General features: G+C 45.1%; 1 protein-coding gene across 1 annotated transcript in view; it reads right to left on the reverse strand.

The window, feature by feature from the left end:
• The window catches only part of LOC311514749 (disintegrin and metalloproteinase domain-containing protein 20-like), a 73353-nt gene that overhangs the window by 19139 nt on the left and 38342 nt on the right, over positions 1–15872 (reverse strand). Inside the window, exons 3-5 of the mRNA XM_084617442.1 lie at positions 10678–10754; positions 9936–10143; positions 6252–6323 (exon numbers count right to left, since the gene is read on the reverse strand). Coding sequence (XP_084473568.1) covers positions 6252–6323; positions 9936–10143; positions 10678–10754 — 357 coding nt within the window. The remainder of the gene's footprint in view (positions 1–6251; positions 6324–9935; positions 10144–10677; positions 10755–15872) is intronic.

Genomic DNA, 15872 nt, shown 5'->3' on the forward strand with positions numbered 1-15872 from the left:
CGTTTATATGTAATGCCAGCTCCTCTAGAGACCATGGGCCCTGGGTCTGCAGCATACTGAGATGTGCTCCCCAACTGAGGTCAGAGGCATCCAACAACAGGGAGACTGTGGGCCATGGACTCTTGAACGGCACTCCTTCCAGCACCAACCTTGTGTCGGTCCATCACTGCAGAGAGGTAAGTACCTTCGGTAGGATTGTGATGATCTTGTCCAGGTAATCCATGGACAGGGAATAGACTGTCGCTAGCCACAACTGAAGGGGTCGCAGTCTGAGCCTCGCATGGCGGATGACGTAAGTGCACGCTGCCATGTGACCTGATCGTCCAAGGCAGACCCGGACCGTGGTGAGTGGATGTATGGAGACGCTGGCAATGAGATCTGACATTGTCTGGAATCTGTTCTGCAGCAGAAATGCCCTGTCTTGCATAGAGTTGAGTACCGCTCCAATAAATTCTATCCTTTGGACTGGGATTAATGTTCATTTTTGCCCGTTTATCAACAGGCCTAGGGTGTGGCACATGGCTTGCAGCACTGTGACACTGTGCTGGACCTGGGTCCTGGAGTGGCCCTTGATGAGGCAGTCATTGAGGTAAAGGTAAATCTGGATACCCCGACGTCTGAGGTAAGCCACTAACACCAACCTGCACTTGGTAAACAGGCTCAGGGCTGTTGCTAGGCCGGAAGGGAGCACTGCAAACTGTTAGTGGGTGGTTCCCACCATGAGGCGCAGGAAACATCTGTGTCCGTGGAATATCGATACATGGAAATAAGCATCCTTCAAATCGAGGGTGGTGTACCAGTCTCCCAGATCCAGGGAAGGGATGATGGAGGCCAGGGAGACATGCTTGTTGAAGTCTTGCAGGTCTTAGACCCCCCCCCTTTGTCTTTGGGATTAAAAATTACAGAAGTAAAACCCCTTGCCCCTGAAATTTAGGGCGACTTCCTCCACAGCTCCCACCTGCAGAAGGCCCTGCACCTCCTGAGCAAGCAGTCTCTCATGAGAGGGGTCCCCAAAGAGGGAAGGGGAGAGGGAGTTAGAGGTAGGGTATTCGTAACTCTTAGCAGGCACAGAGTATTTACGTTCTGCCCACTTGTACATGGGGGACAGTGACAAAGGCGTCTGCCACAAAGTCTTCATAATTTTTGCCACTCCCTTGTGCACCGGCAATGCCACCCTGGCAGAGGCTGCCAAACTTAGCACATTGAAGAGGGAGTCTGAGGGTTTCACCAACACCTCAAAAAGAAAAGGAATACTTGTGGCACCTTAGAGACTAACCAATTTATTTGAGCATGAGCTTTCGTGAGCTACAGCTCACTTCATCGGATGCAATAGCTCATGAAAGCTCATGCTCAAATAAATTGGTTAGTCTCTAAGGTGCCACAAGTACTCCTTTTCTTTTTGCGAATACAGACTAACACGGCTGTTACTCTGAAACCAACACCTCAGTTTCAAGCCCCAGGTTTGAGGCGACACTCTTTAAAAGCTCTTGATGAGCCCTGGCTTCATCCTTCAGGACTGGGTGAGAGGGTCCCGTAATCACCTCATCAGGTGAGGATAAAGAGGAGGCGGGTACCGGCAGGTCTGCCACCTCTGTCGCCTCCTCCATGGGCACCTCTGCTGCGGCCGGGTGACCCATCCCAATGTGTAGAAAGAATAGTAACTATGGCAGGCAACCAGCTTGGCTTAACACTGAAATCCTTGCTGATCTTAAACACAAAAAAGAAGCTTACAAGAAGTGGAAGATTGGACAAATGACCAGGGAAGAGTATAAAAATATTGCTTGGGCATGCAGGAGTGAAATCAGGAAGGCCAAATCACACCTGGAGGTGCAGCTAGCAAGGGATGTTAAGAGTAACAAAAAGGGTTTCTTCAGGTATGTTAGCAACAAGAAGAAAGTCAAGGAAAGTGTGGCCCCCTTACTGAATGAGGGAGGTAACCTAGTGACAGAGGATGGGGAAAAAGCTAATGTACTCAATGCTTTTTTTGCCTCTGTCTTTAGAAACAAGGTCAGCTCCCAGCCTGCTGCACTGGGCAGCACTGCATTAGGAGGAGGTGACCAGCCCTCTGTGAAGAAAGAAGTGGTTCAGGACTGTTTAGAAAAGCTGGATGAGCACAAGTCCATGGGGCCGGATGCGCTGCATCTGAGAGAGCTAAAGGAGTTGGTGGATGTGATTGAAGAGCCATGGCCATTATCTTTGAAAACTCATGACGATCTGGGGAGGTCCCGGAGGGCTGGAAAAAGGCTAATATAGTGCCCATCTTTAAAAAAGGGAAGAAGGAGGATCCTGGGAACTACAGGCCAGTCAGCCTCACCTCAGTCCCTTGAAAAATCATGGAGCAGGTCCTCAAGGAATCAATTCTGAAGCACTTAGAGGAAAGTGATCAGGAACAGTCAGCATAGATTCACCAAGGGCAAGTCATGCCTGACTAATTTAATTGCCTTCTATGATGAGATAACTGGCTTTGTGGATGAGGGGAAAGCAGTGGACGTATTGTTCCTTGACTTTAGCAGAGCTTTTGACACTGTCTCCCACAGTATTCTTGCCAGCAGGTTAAAGAAGTATGGGCTGGACAAATGGACGATAAGGTGGATAGAAACTTGGCTAGATTGTCGGGCTCAACAGGTAGCTATCAATGGCTCCATGTCTAGTTGGCAGCTGGTATAAAACCGAGTGCCCCAAGGGTCAGTCCTGGGGCTGGTTTTGTTCAATATCTTCATTAAATGATCTGGAGGATGGTGTGGATTGCACCCTCAGCAAGTTTGCAGATGACACTAAACTGGGAGGAAAGGTTATACGCTGGAGGGTAGGGATAGGATACAGAGGGACCTAGACAAATTAGAGGATTGGGCCAAAAGAAATCTGATGAGGTTCAACAAGGACAAGTGCAGAGTCCTGCACTTAGGACGGAAGAATCCCATGCACCGCTACAGACTAGGGACCAAATGGCTAGGCAGCAGTTCTGCAGAAAAGGACCTAGGGGTTACAGTGGATGAGAAGCTGGATATGAGTCAACAGTGTGCCCTTGTTTCCAAGAAGGCCAATGGCATTTTGGGGTGTATAAGAAGGAGCATTGCCAGCAGATGGAAGGACATGATCGTTCCCCTCTATTCGACATTGGTGAGGCCTCATCTGGAGTACTGTGTCCAGTTTTGGGCCCCACACTACAAGAAGGATGTGGAAAAATTGGAAAACATCCAACAAAAATGATTAGGGGACTGGAACACATGAGTTATGAGGAGAGGCTGAGGGAACTGGGATTGTTTAGTCTGCGGAAGAGAAGAATAAGGGGGGATTTGATAGTAGCCTTCAACTACCTGAAGGGGGGGTTCCAAAGAGGATGGATCTAAACTGTTCTCAGTGGTAGCATATGACAGAACAAGGAGTAATGGTCTCAAGTTGCAGTGGGGGAGGTTTAGGTTTGATATTAGGAAAAACTTTTTCACTAGGAGGGTGGTGAAGCACTGGAATGGGTTCCCTAGGGAGGTGGTGGAATCTCTTTTTTCAGAGGTTTTTAAGGTCAGGCTTGACAAAGCCCTGGCTGGGATGATTTAGTTGTGGATTGGTCCTGCTTTGAGCAGGGGGTTGGACTAGATGACCTCCTGAGGTCCCTTCCAATGCTGATATTCTATGATTCTATGACTCTGATGAGTGGACTGACCCATAACTGGGGCGTGGTGGTTCTGTGCAGCCGAGCACTGGGGGGACATTCCCTCTGGTGAGGAGCAGTGCCACACTGATGGGGACCGTTGGAAGGGTCCCAAGCAGGTTTTCCCCTGGAACGGGAAACTTCTGTGGCCAGCATGGGTGACACTGGTAGGGACAGAATGTCCTTTGAGACCTGAAAGGCCTCCGGTGTGGACGACACTGCCAGATGCCAAATGCTCTGCTGCTTCCTGGGGTGGTGGGCAAGTCCTGGAGTGGGCTAGTTCACTTAGCAGGAGCTGGGGACCCACCTCCATCCAGAGGTGAAGAGCTGCCCCTCACAGGTCTTTGCTCTCTTCTGGCCCTCTCCTGTCCTTACGGGACACAGGAGAATGTCCCCTCCTGGCCTTTCTTTGCTTTCTAGCTGGTACCAGGGAGGGGAATCAACGCCGGTCCAAAGTTGTCACCGGTGGCGTGCTCTGCACAGAGACCATGGGGCTAGGAGCACAGTCTGATCTGGATGGCTCTGGTGCCGGTGTAAGTGCCAACTCCATAATGTCCCATTCCTTTTTGGTCCAAGGTTTAAAGCTTTTACAAATACAATACTTGTTGCTAACATGGGTTTCCCCTAAGCACTTCAAACAAATACTGTGGGGGTCACTGACTGGCATAGGTTTTCTGCAAGTCACAGGGTTTGAAGCCCAAGGACCGGGGCATGCCGTGTCCCAAGGCTAAGTTCCAACAGGGACTACAAACTAACACTAAACTACACTAAGGGAATTAAAAACTCTCAACTTTTCAACAACTATATACAGCAAAGTTCACAATGAGCAGTTGAGGGGAGTAAGTTTGCCAAGGCAAGTAGACATTCCAGCACTGACAATGGCAGTAACAAGGAACTGAGAGTGGGTGGAGCTGGCAGTGTCCCTTATGCCTCGGCATACACACGCCATTCCAGAGGGTGCCAGAGCCGGTCCCCTACAGATACCACTGAGGGAAAAATTTCCAGCTCCGGTGCATATGGCAAGCACACACACCTACAATGGAATAGACATGAACAAGCACTCAAAGAAGAATGTTAAATAGCATAGGGACAAGAACTGATCCCTGCAGGACCCCACTATAAACACACCCACTCAATAATGATTTCCTGTTACAATTACATTTTAAGAACTACAAGGAGTCCGGTGGCACCTTAAAGACTAACAGATTTATTTGGGCATAAGCTTTCATGGGTAAAAATGCATCTGAAGAGGTGTTTTTTTTACCCACGAAAAATTATGCCCAAATAAATCTGTTAGTCTTTAAGGTGCCACCAGACCCTTCTTGTTTTTGTGGAAACAGACTAACACGGCTACACCCTGATATTTTGAGAACAAACCATTTAGCCAACTTTTAATCTTTTTAATGTGTGCCATGTTAAGTTTATATCATTCTAGTTTTTTAACTAAAATGTTGTGCAGTATCAAGACAAGTGCCTTAAATAAGTCTATTTCATGAACACTGTTACTTTATCAGCCCAACTTATCTCATGAAAAAAGAGAACAGCTTAGTTTAACAGAATCTATTCTCCATAAACCTATGTTAATTGGCATTAATTATATTACCCTCCTCTAACTCTTTATTAATCTAGTCCTGTATCAGTCAGTCCACTATGTTCCCTGGGATCGATGTCAGTCTGACAGGCCTATAATTAAAGATGAGATTTTCTCACAGATATTTTTAGTAAAAGTCACGGACAGGTCATGGGCAAAAAAGAAAAATTCACAGAAGCTGTGACCTGTCCGTGACTTTTACGAAAAATATCTGTAACAAAATGGAGATCTGTTGGTCTTCACACTGCCTGAAGTGGGGCAGCTGGGAGCTGGGGGGGTGCCCCTCCGCCTGGCCATGGCGGCGGCAGGGAGCTTGGGGGTTCTCCCACTGTCCCCAGAAACTGGGAGCTCTGGGGTTTCCCCTCGCGACTTGGAGTTCCGGGGGCCACCAGAGGTGGCAGGGGTACCTCGAAGGTCCTTGCCCCTGTAGGTGGCGGGGAACCCTGCACTCCCGGCCTCCACTGGCGGCAAGGAATGCTGCAGCTCCCAGCCTCTGCAGGTGTTGTGGGACCCTGCAGCTCCTGACCACCGAAGCGTGAAGTCATGGAGGTCACTGGAAGTCACAAATTTGTGACTTCTGTGACCTCCATCACTAAATCAAAGCCTTACCTATAATTAACTGGATCATCCCACTTACCCTTTATAGTATTGGCACAACATAAATTTCTTCCATTCTTCTGGAACTTCCCCAGTGTTCTCAGACTTATTGAAAATCAGCATCAGTGTTTCAGCAAATTCATCAGCCAGCTCTCTTAAAACTGTTTGACGCAAGTTATTTGGACCTGCTGATTTTACAATGCCCAACTTTCATCAACTAAAGGGCATATCTATATTTCTAACCAATGACTAAGGAGAATAATTCACATCCTAATCTATACATCAAACTTAAGTGTTTCATATATATATATATATATTTTACTGGGAGATTTAAGAGCAGAAGGATCATTACTAAAATAGTTTGTAAGTCTGACATTAATAATTAGAACAAAACACTATCATTTGAATACTTACCTTTGCTTTGTCTGCAACAAAATAACACTCTAAATATCTGGTAGATGTGTACAAAGTGTTTAGTTCACTTTTCTGGAAGTAAAGACACATAAAGCATGGTTATGTAGAGTAAATTGAGGCGTTTAAATGCATGTAGAATCATACTCTCTCTCCTGTATTATGTCACTCTCCCAAGGGGAAAATCTTACAGTATTATAATTCTTTGACAGGATAACAAGCCTTTAGGATGGGGGAAGTGGTAGATGTTGTATAGCTTGACTTTAGTAAGGCTTTTGATACTGCTTCACATGGCCTTCTCTTAAACAAACTAGGGAAATGCAACCTAAATGGAGCTACTATAAGGTACTGCATAACTGGTGGGAAAACCATTTCCGGAGAGTAGTTATCAGTGATTCACAGTTTAGATAATGGCATAGAGAGTACACTTATAAAATCTGTGGACGATACCAAGCTGCAATGGGTTGCAAGTTCTTTCGAGGCTAGGATTAAAATTCAGAATGATCTGGAGAAATGGTCTGCAGGAAACAGCATGAAATTCAATAAGGACAAATGCAAAGTACTCCATTTAGGAAAGCACCATCAGTTGTACACATACAAAATGGGAAATAAGTGCCTAGAAAGGAATACTACAGAAGGGACCTGGAAGTTGTGACAGATCTCCAGGGTGCAGCCTGGGACCATGGGACCGCTGTGCTACCTAAACTCTCTCCAGCCTGGGCTGTCTCTCACAATGTCTTGCTAGTGATCAGCAGCAAACCCCTCCAGGTGCTGTTATCACTCAGCACAACCGCATGTGGAGCCCAACATCCAGCTAGATTGCATGAATACTCCCAGAGCCACTCATGAATCACACAGAGAAAGGCACCAGCCCAATTCCACCCCACAGCTCCCAGCACTGTACCTCAGGAATATACCGTCTTGCACTGCTCAAGATGAGCAACACAGATTTATTAATTGGTTCACTACTTCTTCCATGCAAAGTGGATATACACCAGCCTTTGCAAAACCTAAGCAGATTTCCCACACACTTCATACAAAGTCACTGGTAAAGATAAACACTAAAACAAATGTATTGACTACAAAAGATAGATTTTAAGTGATAAACAAAAAGTCAGAGTTAGTTACCAAAATAATATAAAATCTAAGCATGCAGTCTAAACTCTCAACCCTATTAGACTGGGCAACATCTAGATTAAGCAGTTTTTCTCACCCCACTGGATATTTCAGTCCATAGTACACAGATTTCACCTTGAAATCTGGGTCAGTCCCCTCAGTTGGAGTCTTCGGAGTGTCCTTGTTGCTTTCAGCATAGGTAGGTGCAGGAGAAAGGCCAACCATGGACCCACTGTGTTCAGTTTTATACCCTCAGTCCATGTGCTTGGAAAACAGAAATCCAGGCATGTCTGGGTGGGCATTGCTGAGTCTCCAGGCAAAGTTGAGCAATTCCCCTGGTGTGGCCCCATGCAGGTGAGTCATTGCATTGTAGCTCCCCTGCTGGACAGTGGTTGTTGATGGGTTGTTTGACACCCCACTCGGATTTTGATAACTTTCCTTGCTGTTGCCTCTGGGGGGCTACTATCTGGCTGATTCCCCAACTTACAGCATGTTTTAGTGACCACCATACAACACAATTCTCATAACTCCATATGCATTAATGATATACGTATATGGATAGAGAAATGACTTTCAGCAGGTCACATGACATGCTTTATATGCAATATCACAATTATATACAAATGAAGAATATGGGGGTTACAAGATGCTCCCCCAAGGTATAGAATGTCACAGGGTTCATAGTGGATCACAAGCTAAATGTCAATATGAGTGTAACACTGTTGCAAAAAAAGAAAACATCATTCTGGGATTTATTAGCAGGAGTATTGTAAGCAAGATGTTAGAAGTAATTCTTCCACTCTACTCCAAGCTGATAAGGCCTCAACTGGAGTATTGTGTCCAACTTTGGGTGCCACACTTCAGGAAAGATGTGGACTGTCACAGGGAAAGTGCGTCCCATCCCATCTTGTGGTGGGGTGAGGGTAATTATTTCACCACGGCTGCGTCTACCCAATCGCCCCAGTCTTGTCCTTGCTGTTGGTAGTTCTCCAAAATCCATTTCAGCAGCTTTCCTATATCCATGGCCTCTTCAAGGTCATTCAATCAGTGCTCCAGTGGTCCTTTTAACAGGACTTGGGTGTTGCCAATGTTCTCCACCACATATAGGAGGGGGTGGGTTTGGGTCCAATTCCAGCAACATCCCCTGGTGGCAGTACTCTGAGTTATGTCACCCTGCAGCAAGCATCAATGGCTGGGAGTAAAGGAACCCAGGCCCTCTCTGCTTCACCAGGTTCCAACTCAGATCCCAATTAAGCAGTAATTTGAAAATGTGCAGCCTATGGGATGGATGCTTCTATGTCTCCTCCCTGGGCCACTTCCTACTCTGGATTCTGTTCCTCTGTTGGTGTCAGTGGTTTGCATCTGAGTCCCTTCTGGAGTTCTTTCTGTCCATACTCCAAAGGGTCTTCCTCTCGCATTCACAGCTCATTGTTGCTGATCTCCGCGATCAAAAGGCCTGTGGCAGCTTGACATTGAGGACTGGGCCCAGGTGCGTGGGGCTTCTCGGCTGTAGCCTGCAACACACAGCTGCTTTCCTGCTCCATCCACCCAGACTGAGCTAAACAGCACCCTTTTGAGCTCAGCCTCCACTGTAAGCATGCCCACCAAGGGTGGCTTCACAGGGCTTTCTGGGCCCAGAGCTGCTCCTTAATCCTTACTTATCCAGTGTGGGGTTCACATACCCCATCACAGTACCCCACTGAGACCAAGACTGTGGTCTTCCAGGGAAGGAGACTTAGTTGTGGGTAGCAAAAGGGACAGCAGAGAATTTTAGCTATTAGTAAGGGGTTTACCCCAAAAGCTTGCATATGCCAGAGGGAATTCTTTCAGCCAGTGTCTAAACACATGTCCCACAGACCACAACCTTATCCTTGGTTTCAAATCTTCTGTCTTTCCCAGAGACTTTTTACTGGATATTTGAGGGTCTGGGTCCTAATAGAGTCGAGTGTAGACCCATTACCCTCTCTTTCCCCACATGGGGGGAAGGAGATATCCTTCTTTTGCCAGATGGAAGTGGAATACTGGACTTTATCTGACCTGAAAAAAAGAAGGGAACTGACAAAATTCCTTGAAAGAAATCAGCAAAGGGAAATAGAGCTGGGACTACCAACTGGGGCATTTAGGCACATGTTGAATAGATTCCATGAGGCTGACAAACTCCTTACTTCACAATCAATAGACAGGAATACTTTTAGCTACCAGATTTATGGATGGATAAACTCAGGAGGAACAGAATTAATTTGTTCTCCTGACTACAAAGTGAATTTCCAGCACAACTGAGGTCACTTCCGACAATGAGTTTGAAAAATGGGCCTAACATGAATAGCTTAGTATGTTCCACCTGCGGGTGGTCAATTATTTTTTTTATCAATGTCCAGATTTCTTGGTCAAGCTACAGTCAAAATCCAGACTCCAGAGAAAATAATAAAAAAATCCAATAATAATAAATAAAAAGATTTTGGCATCCATTCAAAAGCACCTGGCAGTCTGGATTTGGCCCTCGGTCTGCCTATTGACTACCCCTGCACATAATATCCATTTACTTTATGTGAACCCATATAAAACACTTACATCTACTACAAGCTGTCTCTCCATCTGAACCTTAGATATTTGATGGTCTCTGCCTTTAGCTGTTTGATCTTCGATATCTTCATCAGTTACTCCACATCGACCAGGTGAGTCTTCATCAGCTGCCATTCGATAAATAATGTGTTGAAATGCAGAGGAAGATTTAATAGGTTCAATTTCATAGTTTAAATCGTAAATCTTCAAATGTCCCCTGAGAATTGCAAAATTGAAGTGTGATTTAGAGATTTGGAAAAATTGAAAAATTCTATAAAAATATTAGAACTGGTCCAGAATTTTCCATCTGAATTATTTTTGATATATAATGCAGTTTTTGTAGAACTTTAATAGAAACTTCCTCCCTTCCCTTCTAAAAGGAAAGTGCTATCGAGGGAAAAACATTTCCAATTTACAATTGAGTATCAGTGTTCTTGGTAACACTGCCACCTTTGGGAGGCACAATTAGAAGCCAGAAGGCCCCCAAATGGCCACAGATCAGTCATCACTGCACTACATACTGTTTTACAATCTATAAAATAGAATAAAAAAATAAGATTATAAATTTCTGATTCGAGCCCTATGCAGTGGCAGCAAATGACCCTTAACATGGTCATTAGCATGAAATCTACATTAGGAAAAAGTAAAAGGGCACTAAACTAGTTATTCTGTTATGTATCTACTTTCCCATTGCAGAAGAAGAAAATTCATAATGTTTGCAATCTTTAGCAGACTGAGGAGTTTACATTACCAGAGTCCAGAGCAGGTGCTGAGAACTGCAACAGATTCTGGGACATCCTCCACATATCCAGAGTAGTAGCAATTGTCCTGCATGGTCAAAAAAAAAAAAAGTTTTCCTTTTCTATCATTAATTTTAGTCAAATAGAATAGCAAATTCTAGTTACATTAAATGAAATATACACAATGCAATGGCTAATTTTTTTGTATCTGATTTCAAAATGCGGTTCTAATATGAAAAATGACTGTATAAATGCTACCTTTTCACTCAGCAGATCTGTTCTCCTGTGTACTCAGATCTGCTGACTTTGGTGTCAAAACCAAGTTTTGTTGCTTTACACTCATGTTAACAGTGCAGAGATAATGCAGCTGAAACTGAGTGAGCTTCAAAGAGAGGTTCTCAAATATTAAACCTTTCACACAATGAATTCCTAATACCTTACTATTCATGCTTCTGCTACCTTATTACATCTTCAACGAGCTGTTGATAGTAACAGAAAAGGAGGCCTATTGGAAATGACATGAATGTTTCCAAAGGAATCATGTCCAAGGAAGGTGAAGGAAGAGGGATAAATCAGATTCAATTTAACTCCCAAACTCCGTAACCTTGCTTCACCTGCTCCGTCAAAAGGTTTAGGAAAGACTACTGATTTATATGAAAATATGACACCATCTGTAACAAGCTTCTGAAAAATATAGGCGTGTTGTCAAGAAACTGAAGTGAAAATGCAATCTTATCTGTGTATTTTCTTCCTAGGAACCACCATGTTCAGACAAGGGACTGTTCCCTTTCTGCCCACCAACTGGAGGCAGACCAATTCCAGAACAATATTATTTTTCCACTTTAGAAGACAACTACATAAAAGTTAAGTACTATCTGATTCCAGTCATTTCCAACAGAGCCTTCATAAGAGATTAGGGGATACTTCTTTAGAAAATAAACCAATCTTCTCCTTCAAATTACTTAATAAATGAGTGGATCCTCAAAGGGAGAGTCAGACTGTCAGATGTGGGGGATACTAAAAAGGATACTCATAAGCCTGAATGAAGTTTCCTATTAATTGTTTATTTATACTATAGGAGGGCCTAAATAACAAGAGGATAATCAGGGCCCCATTGTGCAGACTCCATTGTAATACCTGGACACAACAGACCTACTTAAGTACGTGACGCACAGGAGAGCATGGATCATACAAAACAGTAAACATTATATGCAGTGTACCTGTCTCAGTTTCCTTACCACACCAGGATATTTTTTTGGGATTAAGTCAGTCTCTTGGGTTGCCCAGAGTTTGTAGGGTCATCTGGGCTCAGAAAAGCAGGCAGGGCTCCCCTGCATCATAGGGTTCCTACATGTTGGGTGATTTTGCTCCCTCCTGCTCTCAAGGCCTCCTTCTTGCCTGGCTCTCCCTGTTTCTGTGTGGCTTGCTATTTTAAATCCATCCTGGCTTCCTTTAGTCTGTCTTTTGGGTAACTTTCCACTGCTCTTTCTTTTCCTCTTCCCTTTACGGGAGTCAGCTAAACCAATGTGCTAAGAATGCAGCTCACCCATTGTTCAGAGGGTTTGCTCCTGAATAGAATCATGGAGTCCTAAGCATCCTCCTATTGTATTTCTGCATGATGTGTACCTGCTACAGGATCTGTCAGCAATAATAGATCCACATGCATATAGGCACGGCAGGTTTTCATAGTACAACTTCTCAAGATGAACTAGAATTCGTAAATTGTACAGACATACTCCCAATCCATCACATTTCTCCCTTATCGAAAGCACTCTTGCTTGATTACTTGATCAGTACTCCAGGGATGTTTTGGCACCAAGCCTTCAGACAGTGCATCTTGTGTGACTACTTATTAATTCAAACTAATACATGCATTCAGTCATTAAACAGTTCCAATCATCATGAAAACATCATAGTTAGGCTCCTACCTACATTATATAAATTTCCTCCCTCATTATCCCAGGGAAGGGGGAACTAGCTGCAGAGTTAGCAGGCCCCCGTATGCTAGTCACCCCAGTATTTCTGATTGGTTGGGATGGTCCCAGGATCCTTGGGTCTCCTTCTGTGAAAAGAGTGGTCCTGGTGCTGGGTTGAGGTGGAATCTATTCACTTTCCCCCAAGCCCAGTCCCCATCTTCACACCTCCTGGGAGAGGTTACATGTTTTTCCCCCTCCATCTCCCTCAAGTTTAATTACATCATGACCAAATAACTGGAAGCCAGAGATTAAGGGGAACTTTTCCACCTCCTTTTCATTTACACTCTCCCAGTGATTGTTTCACACCCCTCTGGAGCATTTCCCACCTTTTAGTGACTATCATGAATTTGGCAGCTCTTTTTACCACTCTTAGCCTCACTCGTTCCAGGGGAGTTTTGACACATTGCACCTTTTGTCTGTGCCTGAGTTTCCCTTTTCCAGAGGAATTTTGAATCACAGCATCTGTCAGGTGTGCCATAGTCTTCCCTGCCCCCAGAGGAGGTCTGGTTCAGAGCATCTCTTAGCTGTACCAGTTTCTCACTGCTCCCAGCTGAAATCTGCACCACAGACACATTCAGCATTTGACTTAGTTTCCCAGGTGAGGGTAGACAGAGATCTCACGCCCCAGCCACTGATTCTGGCCTTGACAGCATGCACCTAAACCTTCAGAAGTTAACCATATTACATCATTACACAGATTAACACATCAAGTGAAATAACGTCCCATGCTCCCACAGTCAGAGTCCCAGAACATCCTTTGGTGTCCATATTGACTCAGGCTAAAGGCAGAGTGATGGGATTCATTCTATGCCCACCTGATTGCCTATTAGCCCCTGTTTAGGCATGTTGTATATCCTTCTTCCTTGGTCCCAGGGGCATGATTTGACTCCGTTCTCTTTGAGCCAGCAGTGTTTGACCTGGTCAACAAGCTTCTGTTGATCCAATTCAATCTGCTCTGATATTTGGCCACCAGCTCCAACCATCTCTCCTCCAAGAACTTTCATTTCCACTCCAGCCTCCACAACTCTGGACCTCTTGCCCTTTCTGCTACATCTGCAGAATCATCAGTGGAACAGTCTCTGGCACCATCTCTTCGGTCAACTGCCTGCCTTGCAGAAGAAAAAGGGAGCCCTTCTGACCTAATGGTCTGGAGGCAGTGCCAATCCTGCCTCAAGACATGAGCACAGCATGGTCACCAACTTAGATTTCTTCTGATCTGCAGCAATGCACACATGCTCAGAAGCTGCTCTTTCATGAAGTGTTCATAATTCATGCTTGCTTATTAACTTATACCTGAGACAAACTAACAGACCTGTTCCCGACTTTCAGTGTAGAGCAAAAGTATAATCCCCCATCAAAAGTGTCTTAAAAAAAAACTTCATAGACTAACATGTAGATCCCATCTCTGCTACCATTCTGTCATAAACCCTAGCAAGCACCATCTCTCGGCCACCTATTAGGACTGTTGTTAGGGGAATCCAGAGCAGCAGAGGCTTAAATGTTCCAATCACCTGTAACAAATGTTAATGGGGAAAGATACAAAAGGGAAACAAAAGGGCCAAATTAGTCCAAACAAAAAGGCCTAGTGATGTCATTCAAGGACTCTGCTGAAATCATGTCTGGTAAACAAAAGTAGCATGGGGCTACTAAATTGGTCCTAAACTGGTGTGTCGCAAATTAGGCCTAATTAGTGAACAAAATGAAAGCATGGGCTATCCTGGTTATCACTCCCTTTTAGGATTCTTAAACATAAAGAAACTGTGGGGAGAAATCATGATTTTGGAGATGTATCTGCTGGCTGGAAGACAGGCGGACTGGGAGGAACAAACTTCACCACCGTGGCTGCCACCCCCACAGTCTCCTGGGGCCCCAGGATCCACCCTAACACTGTGCAACATTCATAGAATCGTAGAATCATAGAATATCAGGGTTGGAAGGGACCCCAGAAGCTCATCTAGTCCAACCCCCTGCTCAAAGCAGGACCAATTCCCAGTTAAATCATCCCAGCCAGGGCTTTGTCAAGCCTGACCTTAAAAACCTCTAAGGAAGGAGATTCTACCACCTCCCTAGGTAACGCATTCCAGTGTTTCACCACTCTCTTAGTGAAAAAGTTTTTCCTAATATCCAATCTAAACCTCCCCCACTGCAACTTGAGACCATTACTCCTCGTTCTGTCATCTGCTACCATTGAGAACAGTCTAGAGCCATCCTCTTTGGAACCCCCTTTCAGGTAGTTGAAAGCAGCTATCAAATCCCCCCTCATTCTTCTCTTCTGCAGGCTAAACAATCCCAGTTCCCTCAGCCTCTCCTCATAACTCATGTGTTCCAGTCCCCTAATCATTTTTGTTGCCCTTCGCTGGACTCTCTCCAATTTATCCACATCCTTCTTGAAGTGTGGGGCCCAAAACTGGACACAGTACTCCAGATGAGGCCTCACCAATGTCGAATAGAGGGGAACGATCACGTCCCTCAATCTGCTCGCTATGCCCCTACTTATACATCCCAAAATGCCATTGGCCTTCTTGGAAACAAGGGCACACTGCTGACTCATATCCAGCTTCTCGTCCACTGTCACCCCTAGGTCCTTTTCCGCAGAACTGCTGCCTAGCCATTTGGTCCCTAGTCTGTAGCTGTGCATTGGGTTCTTCCGTCCTAAGTGCAGGATGCTGCACTTATCCTTATTGAACCTCATCAGATTTCTTTTGGCCCAATCCTCCAATTTGTCTAGGTCTTTCTGTATCCTATCCCTCCCCTCCAGCGTATCTACCACTCCTCCCAGTTTAGTATCATCCGCAAATTTGCTGAGAGGGCAATCCACACCATCCTCCAGATCATTTATGAAGATATTGAACAAAACTGGCCCCAGGACCGACCACTGGGGTACTCCACTTGATACTGGCTGCCAACTAGATATGGAGCCATTGATCACTACCCGTTGAGCCCGACAATCTAGCCAGCTTTCTACCCACCTTGTAGTGCATTCATCCAGCCCATACTTCCTTAACTTGCTGACAAGAATAGTGTGGGAGACCGTGTCAAAAGCTTTGCTAAAGTCAAGAAACAATACATCCACTGCTTTCCCTTCATCCACAGAACCAGTAATCTCATCATAAAAGGCGATTAGATTAGTCACGCATGACCTTCCCTTGGTGAATCCATGCTGGCTGTTCCTGATCACTTTCCTCTCATGCAAGTGCTTCATACACCATTCTCATTGTGAGAGACAGCCT

The sequence above is a fragment of the Lepidochelys olivacea genome (genome assembly GCF_965140295.1).
Source record: "Lepidochelys olivacea isolate rLepOli2 genome assembly, chromosome: 1".
In the NCBI taxonomy this organism is placed as follows: domain Eukaryota; kingdom Metazoa; phylum Chordata; order Testudines; family Cheloniidae; genus Lepidochelys; species Lepidochelys olivacea.